The 15,530-nt window shown below is 47.9% G+C and overlaps 1 protein-coding gene and 1 non-coding gene across 2 annotated transcripts; one reads left to right on the top strand and one right to left on the bottom strand.

Annotated features, from left to right (window-relative positions):
• Positions 1 to 3,259: 3,259 nt before the first annotated feature.
• Positions 3,260 to 3,371, top strand: LOC131900360 (U6 spliceosomal RNA). Its single transcript, XR_009376242.1, has one exon. It is a non-coding gene; the product is annotated as a U6 spliceosomal RNA (small nuclear RNA).
• Positions 3,372 to 13,775: 10,404 nt separating this feature from the next.
• On the bottom strand, positions 13,776 to 15,118 carry Sowahd (sosondowah ankyrin repeat domain family member D). The gene has a single exon (XM_059251319.1). It carries the CDS (start codon positions 14,999 to 15,001, stop codon positions 14,024 to 14,026), a length of 978 nt encoding a protein of 325 aa, XP_059107302.1. The 5' UTR covers positions 15,002 to 15,118; the 3' UTR covers positions 13,776 to 14,023.
• Between the last annotated feature and the right edge of the window lie 412 nt (positions 15,119 to 15,530).

Below are 15,530 nucleotides of genomic sequence, written 5' to 3'. Positions count from 1 at the left end.
CATGAGTGCAGGCACTCTCAGAGGCCAGAATCATTGGATCTCCTGGAGCTGGATTTACAAACAGTTGTGAGCTACCAATAGTGAGTGCTAGGACCTGAACTCAGGTCCTTAAGAAGAGCAGCAAGTACTCTAAACCACGAAGGCATCTTTCAGTCCCTATTTTTATAACAGATTTATTTTAAAAATTGAGAAGATTCCACAGAGAAAGTTGTGGTTTGTTCCATTTTCCTGGCATACATTTATCTATTTATTTGTTTGTTTGTTTGTCTATTTATTTATTTATAGGCAGGATTTCTTTGTATAACCCCGCTGTCCTGGAACTCCTTGTAGACCAGGCTGGCCTTGAACTCATAGAGATCCACCTGCCTCTGCCTCCTGAGTGCTGGGATTAAAGGCGTGTGCCACCACCTCCTGGTAGTTTTTTGTTTGTTTGTTTGTTTGTCTTTTAATGAGGTTTTACAGTGTACTTCAGGCTGGACTAGAACTCACCATGTAGTCCAGGCTGGTGGTGGTCCTCCTGCCTCATCCTTTTAAATACTAGAATGGCAGATGTGACCCTCTAGACACTCATTTTGCATTCAAAAGTTTTTCACTTTGGCATTTCAGGATCCCATACATGAGGTCATGATTTATTCAGCCATCACACAGCCTCAGAGCCCTCTTAGTTATGAGAGTCTCCTGTTTGCCTTGACTTTGCTGACCTGGAAAATTACTGGTCAAGCATCTGTAGGATGCTCCTCTATTAGGATTCCTTTGCTATTTTTCTCACAATTAGACTGGGCTCGTGAGCTTAGGTAAGAAAGATCACAGAGGGAAAAGTGCCATATTTCTTGTATCCTGTCTAGGGAACATACCATCAACATGATGTATCACTGTCGATGTTGACCCAGATCACCTGGCTGAGTGGGGTGTCGGGTTTCTCCGGTGTAGAGTTCCTTCTCCTTTCTGCTTGTACTCTGGAAAAATAACCTGTTAGGTGCTGCCTTCATTTAAGGAGTAGGGCAGAGTGTGATGGTGAATGCCTGTAACCCTAGCACCAGAAAGGCTGAGGCAGGTGGATGGAGAGTTTGAAGCCAATCAGCAAGAGAGAGAGACAGGAACAGAGAGAGAAAGAGAGACAGAAAGACAGATACACAGACAGAGACAGACAGACAGACACACACACACACACAGAGGCGGGGGGGGGGGGCAGAAAAGGAATAGGGAGCTACAGTCTTTCTTGAAGAAGTATCTGCCTGTGCATATTATTTGGGGTTTTCTTTTTTCTTTTTTTTTTTTTCCGAGACAGGGTTTCTCTGTGTAGCTTTGCGCCTTCCCTGGAACTCACTTGGTAGGCCAGGCTGGCCTCGAACTCACAGCGATCCACCTGGCTCTGCCTCCCGAGTGCTGGGATTAAAGGCGTGCGCCACCACCGCCCGGCTTTATTTGGGGTTTTCATGCATACAAAGTTCGTCTCTTCTTCCCCACTTATTTAAGTATTCATTAATTTGTTCTATTACTTGGGAGGAGGCAGGAGGATCAGAAGTCCAAGGCTAGCCTCAGACTGAACTTCAGGAGAGCCTGCCTCCAAGAACCAAATCAACAAAATAGTAATTTCTTCATACCAGTTGGAACTTTTTGATATTTATTTCATGCATTCATTGTGTTATAATCCATTTCGGTTCTTTTTATTGGAAAATGGTTGTAGAAGCCATGACCTGCTGCCAGGTATGTTCTATTCAAAGAAAAGTGTGTGTGTGTGTGTGTGTGTGTGTGTGTGTGTGTGTCTGTGTGTGTGTGTGTGTGTGTGTGTGTGTTGTAACACGAATTTCTAAACGGTCTTATTAAATAAAAACTCAGGGGCCAGGTATTGGTGGGAATTCTGAAAGACTAGAGAAACAGAACCAGCCACATCCAACCTCACTTCGCCAATTCCTCAGCTGATCCTGTTTCCTCAGACTGGAAGCCTCTGAGTCCTCATCCAAATGGATCTCAGCTGAACTGCTGCTCAAAAGCCTAAAAGCTTAACCAGGCTCTAGTTCCTGGTCCTCACGAGTTATATAACTTTCTGCTTCCTGCCATCACTTCCTGAGATTAAAGGTGTGTGTCACTATGCCTGGCTGTTTCCAGTGTGGCCTTGAACTCACAGAGATCCAGATGGATCTCTGCCTCACAAGCGATAGGATTAAAGGTGTGTGTGTGCCACCATTTTCTGGCCTCTATGTCTGTCTAGTGGCTGTTCTGTTTTCTGACCCCAGATAAGTTTATGAGGAAGCACAATATATTGGGGGACACAATATCACCACAGTGTGTGTGTGTGTTTTACTGGAAATCAAAACCAGGGCCTTGTGCCCTGAACAAATTTAAATTTGATCACTGACCTGCAGTGTTGGAGTGCATCATGTTTATGTATGTTTCAGATGATGTGGTCTTGATGCATGGCCCATCTGGACTGGATTTTACCATCCTCCTGCCTCAGCCTCTGCCTAAGAGTACAGGTCCTAGCATAGCTCACATTTTTCTTTTAAATACTCATTTTATATGTATGAATTTTTGTCTGCATGTATATGTGCACTATGTATGTGCGTGCCTCGTGCTCTCAGAGGTCAGAAGAGGACATTGGATCTCCTGGAACTGGAGTTGACAGATGGTTGTGAGTGGCTACGTAGGTGCTAGGAATTGAACTCAGGTCCTCTGCGAGAGCAGTGAGTGCTCTTAACCACTGAACTAGCTAGCTCTCCAGCCCTTCTTTCTTGTATTTAATAAGTCAGAGTTCAACCAGAGAAGCAGAACTCATAGCTGATGAATGGGAAGAGATTTACTACTAGGTACTGGCTTCAGCAGTTCCTGGCCCTCCCAAGGCATATGGTAAGTCTGTGGGACTGGCCTTCAAGAAAGACAGACTGAGCCTCCCAGGCATAGGCTGCCCTTGGCTAGGGCTGCCGTCTACAGATCAAAATTCTTTCATCACAGACACTTCTACTCTGCTCTTAAAGCAATCCCATTGATTAAATCAGTCCCTCGGGTCACCTCAGAAACTCTTCCTTACATAGAATGAGGTCATGATGGAAGAACCCACAATACCATTTAAGTTGGTGTTTATTGACCATCTGGGGCCCCAGAGCCCAGGCAAATCCACATACCAAAAGGAACTTCATATCTTTAAGGAAGATTCTAAACCCAGGATTTCTCATTGACCAGGGCCCATTAATGTATGGTTTCTGGATTACTGTGAAGGGTCCTGTTATGAACCAAAGTTCTTATTTTTTAAGTTATTTTTGTGCATTCACTCATTCTACAGCACATATACTAAAATTCGAACAATACAGAGAAGATTAACATGGCCCTTGAGCAACGGTGACATGAAAATCTGTGAGTCACTCCAGATTTTTTTAAAAACCCTCTGTTTTGGGTGTTGTCGTTGAACCTAGAGCCTCATGAATGCTAGTCAAGACCACTACCACCGAGCCACATCCCCAGCCACAGGCTACTAGCTCTTTAGGATGCATGACAAATTGCTTGTCTTTTTGGCAGATGATACTGAACACACTAATCCATTTGTCATGCCCCAGGCACCATTTTGAACATCTTTAGCATACTGAGCTGAGCAACAGGGAATCTTCAGTCCTCCTGAGGCCTGGAGGAGTCCTTGCCTTTATGTCAAGGGCCATCATTCTTCCAGACCTAACGTTCCTCCGCTGTGCATGGGCTTCCTCCCCCATCCTTTCTGAAGGCCCCTCTCCTCTCTTCTTCTGTACACTGCCTGAACCAACTAGGTCAGGAGAGCTGCAAGGAATACAGAGTGCTGGGGGAAGAAATCTCCCTCAAACAAGCCTCTTCTTGTCCTTGAGAAAAGCATCAACTATGGGATAGATTGATCAAGATCTATCCATGAGGAATATGTACAGTTTTGCGCTATGAGTACAAGGGCACCTTTGGTTTGCTACTTTTCTTAATAAATTCAGTTGATCTATGTTTGTTTGTTCTCTACTTTCAAACCCCATTGTTCTGTCTTTATTTTTATTTAATTTTAAAAGATTTTATTTTATTTTTCTTTATTTTATGAATATAGGCATTTTACCAGCATGTATGTCTGTGCACCAAATGCATGCTGTGCCTACAGAGGCCAGAAGAGGCCCTGGAACTGGAGTTACATGTGGTTGTTAGTAGTCACATGGGTGCTGGGAACTGAACGTGGTTCCTCTGGAAGAGTAATCAGTACTCTTTGTTATTTTGTCTTTTTTTTTTTTTTTCAGAGCTGAGGACCGAACCCAGGGCCTTGCGCTTGCTAGGCAAGTGCTCTACCACTGAGCTAAATCCCCACCCCGTAATCAGTACTCTTAACTGCTGAGCCACCTTTCTGTCCCAATTTATTTGATTCTTAATCAAATAAGGTGTATAAGTGCGTGTGTCTGTGTGAGTATGAGCAGGCCAGTGCAGACGTCCTGGAGGTCAGAGGTCTAGGATCGCTTAGAGCTGGAATTACAGGCTGTTGTGTTGTGGCCATCTGACATGAGTCTTGAGAACTGAACTTCAGTCCTCTGGAAGAGAAGAAGGTACTCTTAACCACTGAGCCGTCTCTCACTGTCTTTGTTTTCATTTTTAAAAGATTGATGTTATTTTAAATTGTGAGGTGTGCGTGTGCGTGTGCGTGCGTGCGTGCGTGCATGAGTGTGTGTGTGTGTGTGTGTGTGTGTGTGTGTGTGTGTATGTGTGTGTGTGTAGGTATGTGCACATGAGTGCAGGTGCCCACAGAAGCCAATCTCCTGGAGCTGGAGTTACAGGTGTTTGTGAACTGCTCAATATGGAAGCTGAGAACTGAACTTGGGTCCTCAGCAAAGGCTGTAAGTGGTCTTAACCACTGTGCCATCTTTCCAGAACTAAACATTTACTAAGTCTGTAGTGTCCACCCTTGAGTACTGAGATTACAGGCAAGCATTACAATGCCCAGTTTCTGTAGTGCTGGCATGGAACCCAGGCCTTTATGCATGCTAGACAAGCACTCTAAAACTGGGCTGTTTTCCCAGCCCTCTCGTTGTAGTTTTGATTTCCATTTCCCCATGGCCTAGTGACAATGAGCACCTTTTCATATGCGTCTCAGTCATATGCTTCTCTTCCTTGTAGAAATGTGTAGTAAAGGCCGGGTGGTGGTGGGGCATGCCTTTAATCCCAGCACTTAGGAGGCAGAGGTAGGTAGATCTCTGAGTTTGAGGCCAGTCTGGTCTACAGAGTGAGTTCCAGGACAGCCAGGGCTACACAGAGAAACCCTGTCTCAAAACAAACAAACAACAAGAACAAAAAACCCACAAAGAAATGTGCAGTAAAGTCCTTTGTTTATTCCAACATCAGGCTATTTGTATTTTTGTTGATAACTTATAGGAGTTAGGTGTGATCAATATCAGATCTATGTAGACGAATTTCTAAGTGGTCTTATTAAATAAAGAACACGGAGCCAAATACAGGGGTGAAAGCCTTAGAGATCAGGGAAATAGTGAGAGCCACCAACCACCTTACCTTTCGAGCGCTGTACCTTCCAAAATGCCATGACTTCCTGTCTACACAGGCTTTTATTGCCTTGCTGTTCTGCCTTCTCATTGGCTCTTAGCCCAGCTACCTCGCTTCCTTGTTACTACCTATCTGTACAGATCTCCAGGGTCTCTATGGTTGGTACTGGGATTAAAGGCATGTGTCACCACGCTTGGCTCTGTTCCCTAGTGTGACCTTCAACACACAGAGACCCTGCCTGCCAAGTGATCGGATTAAGGACGTGTGCTACCACTGCCTGACTTTTGTGTTAATGGCTTGCTGTTTCCTCTGATCTCCAGGCAAATTTTATTTACTAACCTACAAATAAAATATCACCACAGATCTATACCACCTTTTAATTTGAGATAGGATCTCTAACTATGTAGCCCAGGGTAGGCTGGAACTTGAGATTACCTTGTCTTAGTCCCCTGGGTCTACAGGCTGTCACCCCTAGGCTTAGACCAGATAACTTATGAGATATATGTTTACAAATACCTTCTCCTCTTCTATGGGTCGTCCCCGCCCCCCCCTCCCCCACCATGAGACTCTGTGTGTGTGTGTGTGTGTGTGTGTGTGTGTGTGTGTGTCTGTCTGTCTGTCTGTGTGTACAAGTGTATGGAGCCAGAGATCAATGGTGTCAGGTGTCTTCCTCAGTTGCTCTCCACGTTTGTTTGTTTGTTTGTTTGTTTGTTTGTTTGGAGACCCGGGTGTTTAGTGAACTCAGAGCTCACTGATTCAGCTAGACTGGCAGGCCAGCAGACTCCAGAGACTCTCCCATCTCTGCTTCTCCAGCAAGGGACCACAGATTACAATACTAATGCTGACTTTTTACACAAGGATGCTGCGGATCCAGACTCAGGTCCTCTTTGCTTGTGGAGCAAGGAGTTGATTGACTCAACTACCTTTCCAGAACTTACTTTTTTCCTTCTAGACGGGCTGGCTTCAAACCCATACTGACCCTCCTGCCTCAGCTGGGAATACAGGAATATTGTTACCATGCCTGACCTCTTCATTTTCTTAATAGTTTTCTGTTGTTCTCTAAAGGTTTAAATTTGGGAGCTGGTGAGACGGCCCAGTCAGTAAAGGTGCTTGCTAACAAGCCAGATGGCCTGAGTTCAATTCCCCAGGATCCAATGGAAGGAAAAGACCAACTTCGAAAAGTTGTGCATAGCATGGCATGTACACATGCACCAACACTAAACAAATAAATGTGATATATATTATACACACACACACACACACACACACACACACACACACACACAAATGTATTGATTTTTTTGAGACAGGATTTCTTTGTGTAGCAATCAGTAACTACTTTTCTTTTTAGATTTTGTTTTAATTTTTAAATTATGTGAGTATATGTCTATGTGTGGCTATGTGCACAGAAGTGCAGATGCCCTCAGAGGCCAGGAGAGGGTATTAGCTACCCTGGAACTGGAATCATATATGATTGTGAACTATCCAGTGTGGGTGCTGGGAACTGGACTCAGGTCTTCTGCAAAATCAGTACAAAGCCCTTAACTGCTAAGCCATCTCTCCAGCCCCCAGTGAATAACATTTTTGAGTACTTCCATGAACTCCATGGAAGATGGATTCTTCTAGTGATTCCATGATTAATACAACCAACTTTGTCTTTGTCTTTGTGGCAGCTGAGTGCAGTCAAAGCAGAGGAGATAGTCCTTGGGTAACTGCACAAATAACTTATTCATTGTGAATAGGAAGAGGCCCTGTGGCTGGGGATGAGTGTTTGTGTGACATGCAGGAGGCCTGTGTCTCCAGCCTGAGACCCCCAGCTCTTCATAAAACCGGGTGTGGTGATGCATGCTGATAATCCTAGAGAGGTGAGGGTAAGAGGACCAGGAGTTCAAGGTCAAGCACAAAGTGAGTTTGAGGTCAGCCAGCCTGGAATGTGTAAGACCGTATCTAAAAGAGGAAGAGGAAACGGAGGCAGCAGCCCTGGAGGCAGCAGCATTGGCGCTCTTGGCCAGGATCTTGTGAATGAGCAGAAAGTGTGTAGTCTTAATATGCTGAGCAGCGGCAAAAAATGCCTCAAAGAGGGGCTGGAGAGATGGCTCAGAGGTTAAGAGCACTGGCTGCTCTTTCAGAGGACCTGGGTTCAATTCCCAGCACCAATATGGCAGCTCACAACTGTCTCTAACTCCAGTTCCAGGGGATCTGACACCCTCATACCAATGCACATTAAATTAAATTAATTATTTTAAAAAATGCCTCAAAGAAAGAACATTTTTACAGTATTTTTTAAATCAGCAAACAAGAGGATGTCATTATACCATTCTTGAACAGTGTGTTTAGCAGCTTTTCATCCTCGTGTCCTCCACCCTCCTGATACCCCTAAATGCCCCTGGTAAGCTACCTCTAATCACTTTTCCTACTTTTGTGCCCCATTCGTCCTTCTGCCTACCCCCCATCCTTCCTCATCCTCTATTTTTGCCTCTCTTGGAAACCATAAATGCTGGAAGAGGGAACATGGAAGGACGTTGGAAGGAGGATTGGAGTAGCTGGGGAGGAGGGTGCAGAAGGAAGAGAGGCCGGTGCTTCTGATGAAGTAGGAGTCCAGAAGTTCAGAGGAGCACCCAGAACTTGGGAAGCAGAGGCAGGAGGATCTGTGGGTTCCAGGCCAGCCTGGTCTAAATGAATTCCAGGCCATCCAGGGCTATACAAAGATACCCCGGCTCAAAGACAACACTGCCCCCGCCCCCAGCATGGCTCTTAAAGGAGAAAGCAAGAACTATGAGGCTGAAACAGAGTGACAGGTTGGGGCCCAAGTAGGGAAGGGATGGAAGGACTTTGGGAGAGAATGGAGGATGGTGGCACTCTTCCGGGCTTTATCCTAGTAAACCCTGACAAAGAAAGCCACAGAACATTGTGGAAGGCCAGAGAAGAGTCCGGGGATGAGGGAACTGCCGAAGACGAGGGCTTGGATTTGGCAGGTGGGAGGAACAAACCTGAATGTGTGTGTCACTTCAAAATTCCTAGCCCAACACATACATACCCACTATACCGTAACCCAACGGTGCTGGTATTGGGTGGCAGATGGGTCTCTTGGGGAAACAATCAAGTTACGGAGAGGTCGGTGCCCGTGAATAGAACTCATATCTTGTAAAACAGTCTTCAGACCAAAGCCTGGCCCCTCTGTCTTTCCATGTGAAGGCACACAGAAGGCACTGAAAATGAGGGATGGACCCTCAATAGACACCAAAGCAGGCTGCACATGCCTTGGTCTTGGACTTTCTAGCTTCTGGAACTGTGAGCAAGACATTCCTGGTGTTTTTTGTTTTGTTTTATTTTGTTGTTGTTTTTGATTGATTGATTTTTTGATTTTCTGAGACAAGGTCTCTCTATACAGCCTTGGCTGTCCTGGAACTCCATATATAGACCAGGCTGACCTTGAATTTGTAGCTAGCCTCCCACCTCTGTTGCCTGGGTGTTGAGATTACAGGCATGGGCCACTATTTGTAGTCTAGCCTTTTGTGTGTGTGTGTGTGTGTGTGTGTGTGTGTGTGTGTGAGAGAGAGAGAGAGAGAGAGAGAGAGAGAGAGAGAGAGAGAGAGAGAGAGAGAGTGTCAGGGTCTCTTGTAGTCCAGGCTGGTCTGATTCTCCTGCCTCCACCTCCCAAGTGCTGGAGGCATTACTGGCATGTTTATGTAGTACTGGGGATGGAACCCAGGGCTCTTTACATGCTAGGCAAGCATTCTACCAACTTAGTTATACCTGCCCCCCAGTTTATCCCCCTTTTATTTTTCAATTGAGAGAGAAGATTCTCGCTATGCTGTTCAGGCTGACTATAAACTCATGGGCTCAAAAGATCCTACTATCTTGGTGCCCCAGTTGCTGGACGTATAGGTTGGTGCTGCTGTGCCTGACTCCATAAGTTAAATCTTAACAGAAAACAGACATACCTCTCTGTTAAAATGAATGAGAGGAGGAAAGACAGGGAGGCTGGAAGCAGAATACATGGTATGTTAGCTGCAGGGGGGCTTTTCCATAGATAAATAGGGGTAAGAAATGAAAGGCATGTATAGCTTTTTTCTCTTCAGCAGATTTCAGGCTTGGCTTGAACTCCCGTTTGTGACTTCTCTGGAAACGATATCTGACATATTTAACATTTGTTGGACATTTAATAAAAGCTGCTATCACAAGACTTGAACTTGATAGGTAATCAAAGATGAGACACTGAGCTTCACCTTCTCCCTCCATCTCAAAAGTGCTGGGATTACAGGCCTGTGCCATTATACCCAGCTTACTTGGTGCTGGGGGTTGAACCCACGTCCTTGTGCATGCTAAGCAAGCACTCTGCCACCTGAGTGATCTACCTAGCCTCCTTTAAAATCTGGCCAAGGCAGCTCACATCTGCAATGCTAGGACTTGGGAGGCTGAGGAAAAAGGTTTCCTGGACTCAGCTGCCAGTGCTGGCTGACAAAGTGAGTTCTAAGCCAGACTGTGCTGAGAGAGAGAGACTCTGCCTCAAAACAAAACCAGGTGTGAAGAAATTAGAAAAAATAACACATGGGGTGTGCATATCTGTAACTCCAACACTTGGAGGTGGAGGCAGGAGGATCAGAAGTTCAAGGCTAGCCTTGGCTATACAAGACCATTTTTGAAAACGAGCAACTCCCCAAAGTCTATAACAATACTAAAGGTATATCTCTATGATGGAGCATGTGCTTCATGCAGGAGACCCTGAGTTGCACCTCGGAGCCAAATAAAAGTAAATAAATAAGTCAAAGTCCCCATTGTCCCTTTTGAGGAAAATCTATTCCTCTGGCACATGTGGAAAATGACCTGTAATAACATGAACCCTTTTTCTGTTCTTTCTTTCTTTTTTTTTTTAACACAGGGTCTCATGTAGCCTAGCCTGACCTTGAACTCACTAAACAGTCAAGGATGACCTTGAACTTCTAATCATCCTACCCCTCTTCTCTAGTGCTAGGATCGCAGGCATGTACTACCATGTTAAGTTTATGCAGTACTGGGAATGGGACTCAGAACTTCATGCATGCGGGCACATACTCTACCAACTGAGCTGTATCTCCAGCCCTGAGATGAACCCATTTAAAAGCTGAGGGAATGTATGTCATCCACAAGATCCCTCCTGAACTATCCTAGCAGATAATATGGTTTCACCATAAACCTTGCTGACCCCTTTTCAGTTATTTGCAGTAGCTGACATTTTCTACTCCCTCTGTGTCTCTAGTGAGCTACACATTGTTGGTAGAGGCTTTGGAATGGGAACAGCTTGCCCAGTGACAGTGTATTGCTCCTGTTTACTGAGGAGGAAACTGCAACTCAGAGAGGTGGGCACTCTGCTAAAGGTCGATAACTGAGAGTCAGAATTTGAACTCAGGGTAGGATGGACACTTTCCACTACACTAGTGGGTATGAATTTCCCTCCAGAGGCCACCAGGGAGGTCCAGAAAGGGAAAACCTCCAGCCAGCTGCAATCCGAACAGCTTCACATTGCCAGTTGTGTATGCGGGGCTTCTAGGTAAGCCTCAATGGAGTTGGAGGGTGTAGAGCTGTGATTCTCAACCTGTGGGTTTCGACCCCTTTGGGGGGTCACGCAACAGATATTTACATTATAATTCACAACAGTATCAAAATTACAATTATGAAGTAGCAACAAGTTGATTTTATGGTTGAGGGAGCGCCACTACATGAGAAACTATATTAAAGGGTCATAGCATTAGGGAGGTCGAGAACTGATGGTGTAGAAGGGAGAAAGGATTGAAGGCACTGCTTCACAGGAGTCTTCCCTAGCCGAAATGTGACTTTTCTTAAAGCATTGCTCTAGGGATGCTTTGCTCGACAGCCCTCATTTCTCCCCCAGCACAGCCATCCATCTTCCATGTGACCACCAGCGTGATTCCGTCAACTCTTATCATTTTACTTCTCTGCTTAGACACCTTCCATGACTCCCAAGTATCTTTTGGCTAAATTCATCAATGTGCCTCTTTTAGCGCAGCCTAGGAGGCCCTTTGTGATCTGGACTCACATCTGCTTGTCCAGCATTATCATTAACCACTCCCCAGCTCCCATCCCGCCAAACTGACTGGCAGTTCCTGGCACTTCCTACATTCGCTGGCCGGCTCCCACTCCCCCCCCCCTCCAGTACCTTCCAGACTTCCTCCCTGGAAAGCCTTTGCTGCTCTTGTCCCTAGGTGTCATTTCAGGTCCTTCCTGCTTGCATCCTCTGCAGCCCTCCCCCAACCTTCTCCCTTACCTGTCCCATCCTTGCTTTTAACCATCTTTCTTGCCTACCCTTGTCCAGCACTAGAATTTCATTTCACGTCATCTCCCGAACTCTGTTTCTCAGGGAATTTACTCTTTCCCTTGGTGTGAGCATACCAGTGTTGCCTCCAAGAGCATACCAGAAATGCCAATGGCTTGATGCTAGGCACAGAGCATTTTCAGCATAGGGTTGTGTCCTTTGCAGCCAAACCTCAATTTTACATGGAGGAGGTAGGCTAGGCCATATCGCAGTGATGAGAAAAATCTGTGGGAAAGAACAGCCAACAACAGGGCCAACCATGGGAAGCCACTCTGAAGGCCTCCAGCTGCCTTCATTTTCTCCTTGGAAAGAGCAGGGTGATGCTTGTCTCTGGTCCTCAAATCTGCCAATAGTTAAGATGCCTAGCTTCTTATTTTTTCTACGAGACCACTGGGACGGGTGCCCCCTGAATGCTCAGCACATGCCAGTCTTCCCTTACAAGCCAGGAGAATGAAGACTCAGCCGTGCGGCAGGGAGGCTCTGTGCGCCAGCCCTCACAAAGCCCAACTCACCTTGGCACCTGGAGATGGCGAGGTGTGGAGCAGGGACCATAGTCTGCTGTCAGTTAACCAGTTCATATCTAAAAAGTGGGCACAGGGAAAGAGAGGGCTAAGGCCACATACTGGTGGCACTTGGGAACTGCTCCCCTCCCTCTATTCCAGAAAAGGTTATGTAGAAGCATAAGAACATGCCAGGTTACACTGTGCTGATATGTTTAAGGTGTAGTTCCTAGAGACACCAGGCAGGCTAAAGCAGCAGCAGGAAGGGGTTGGGTCATCCTGTGGATAAGAAGAAACTAATGGGTTACTACAGGAAGACAGGGTAGCTCCCAGCACGTGAGGGCCAAACAGGAGCATGAGGTAGAGGTGGGGAGACCTGGATGTATGGGCTCAGGAATGGGTTTCTGGGCTGTTCTGTAATGATCCCGCTTCTCCCTGCTCTTCAAAGATTGGGAATCCAACAGTTCATCAAAATGCTACAAAAACCTGCAGGGACCCAATATTTTTTTTTAAAATTATTGTTTTCTAAAGCAGCATGTTTCTCTAGTCACCAAGAGCTTTTCCCTCCCCTTCAGCAGAGTTAACCAACACTCTTGTATTTCTGTTTAATTCATGCTGCTTCCGAATGAGAGCAATTTCCCAAACCCACAACTTTCATATCAAACTTAACTTTTTAATTAGTGTGGACGAGAGCCAGGTGTGGAGGCAGACACGTCTACAGTTTCAGCACTCTTGAGGCAGAGGCTCTGTTTGAGGCCAGCCTGGTCTGTATAGCAAGTTCCAGGTCAGCTGGGCTGAGGGAAGGTCTGTTTCAGGAGAAAGGGCTTCTACTTGTGTCTAGTTGGAGGACACAAGTTGAGTCAATGGCTGACTCACCATGAAGTGTGGACAATACAAATTGACCCCTCTTCACCCCCCAGGACAACTCTTCTAGGAGGAGACGTGCCTGAAGCCAGACCTGGACTCCAGGGCTGAGGAAGCAGGGGAATTGTGTGTTTCTACTCAGAGTCAAGGTAACGTCCCTCCTTTCGGGCGCAGCTTCTGGCCGTTTGCTCGGAGAAGGAGGCTCAGAGCCTGCCACGGATCACTAGCTTGAAGGTTTCGATTGGCAACCTCTGTCCTGCAAATATAAGTAGGTCCCCCTGCCCCGTGGTTAGCAAGAGAAAAAAAAAGGCACTCAAAGATAGCTTTGTTTTGTGGAAAGAAAGAAAATTCCACTTTAATGTACTTAAGAACTCATCCATGATGTATTGGGTCTGGCCCTGGTAAGGCCTGGCCAGTCTCAGAAGCAGGTTGCCAGAGGCTAATGCTACCAGCACAGGGAGATTTGCTAACAGCAGACCCAGGCAGGTAGGTATTAGCCATTTGCTCTGCATCAGTAGTTTACAGTCTTAAATTATTTTTTTTAATATTATTCAGTAAACTCAGTAGTTCAATCTACCTAGAAACAGCTACTAGAAGTGTAACTCCCTCTCTCTTCCAAGGAGGATCACGATCCTTGCTCCAAACGTCTAAGTCCTGTAGCGTTGGGACTGGGCATCAAGGCCGGCCTGGTTCTCGGCTCTCCTTCTAGATGGATTCTTCTGACAGTTAGCTAGTGGCAGAAGACCTGGGACAGGGCTGGGGGCCCAGACGTGGTCTGCCCATTACAGGCCCAAGCTGTGTTGGAGGAGCATCTACTTGAGTGGGGTCAGGAACAACCCAAGAATGAGCTCTCTGGTCCACTTCAACGGTACTGGATGAAGGGGAACAGATGGCGCAGAAAGCCATTGCTCTGTCCTCTCTGATTGCCTGGTGCCTTCTTCTCTTTGGCTGGCTGAGCCATCTCTTTGCAGTGTGTCCCTATGGACTTGGAGCGCGATGCACTTGGAGTGTGTCTCAGTGACCACCCAGTGCTGGTGGTGCTGTTGTTGTTGGCGTTGTCGTGCTCTTTGTCGCGTGCCATCTCCCATTCTTCTGCTCCGGACAGCTCCCTCAAGCTCCAAGAAGCACCGGGCCGCAGATAGTGACAAGGCCGGTGGCCACTGTGATCGCGACGCGTGGGGTCAGCCCCCAGAGCTCCCACCAGCACCTTGATGACCATATCGTGGCCCTGCAGAGCAGCCAGGTGGAGCGGTGTGAGGCCACCGCTGCCTGGGGCGCTCACATCAAGTGGCAGTCCCCGACGCTGGGCAAAGTCATGCAACCAAATGAGCTCCTCGTGGCGCCCGTGCTTTGCCAGCCAGTGCAGCACGCTGTAGCCCGTGATCGGGTCGTCCTGCATCAGCAAGCTGGGCTCAGCCTCCAGCAACTCCAACAGCACCTCAAAACGGCCCTCCGCGGCTGCCAGAATCCACGCGTGCTCCCTCGGCTCTAGGCACACTCGGCTGCTGCCCTGTCCGCTCGAGCGGCGGGACCCAGGCGAGGCCGGCTCCAAGCGCTCCTCCGACAGACACCCGGTGGGAGCCGCCCCCTGCAGCCCCAGCAGCTCCCGTAGTGCCCCTCGCCGGCGCGTCCCACTCGCTCCGCTCACCGACAGGGTGCTGTGGAAGATTGGCTCCCGGGACAGGGTAGCACTGTCCGCGACGGCTTGGCCCTTGTACCTGCCAAGGCTACAGACGTCCGTTCTGTAGGAGCGGATCCGCACGGCTCTGGGCGCGTTCAACTTGGCTGGCTCTTCCGAGGTCTTGGGCAGCGGGTTCGCGTCTCCTTGGGGCTGGGCCATGATCTTCCAGCTGCCGCCCGGGTGGCTCCGATGGCTAGCGTTCGTTGGCCTTCCAAGGGCCCCACCGGGAGAGGAACTGGCGCTGGCGGTAGGGAAGGAAGCGTCTTGAGCAACTGGGCTCCGAGGGAGGGAGTGAAGAAGGGGAGGAGAAGGATCGGTGGGAGGGAGCAAGGCGGGGGTGGGTGGGGGAGGGTGCCTTTGTGGGCGGTGGGGGGCGTGGAGGGGTGGGCGGTCCAGTAGCGTCCCCTGGACCAGCCAGGCTTCTGCATGCTGGGTACCACTGCACCATGAGCAAGCGCAGCGACCTCAGGACTCCACAGACTCCAACCCCAAAAGACCAGGTGAGCGGTAGCCCAGCCGGCCTCCAGCACCTGGAGAACAACCGGGGGAGGGGGGGGAGGGGAGTGCGGGGCGCTGGTATGTGGTGCTCTGGTCAACCGGGTTCTCAGCATCCCAGCAGCTGCTGGGGTGAAGAGGCCCTAAGTCGCCTCTTCGTCTGTGGGCTGGGCTGAGCTGGGCTTCCAGTCAC

This window comes from Peromyscus eremicus, chromosome X, assembly GCF_949786415.1.
Source record: "Peromyscus eremicus chromosome X, PerEre_H2_v1, whole genome shotgun sequence".
Taxonomy (NCBI): domain Eukaryota; kingdom Metazoa; phylum Chordata; class Mammalia; order Rodentia; family Cricetidae; genus Peromyscus; species Peromyscus eremicus.
Note: the sequence above shows the minus strand (reverse complement) of the source record. Positions and strands in the feature narration are given on the sequence as shown.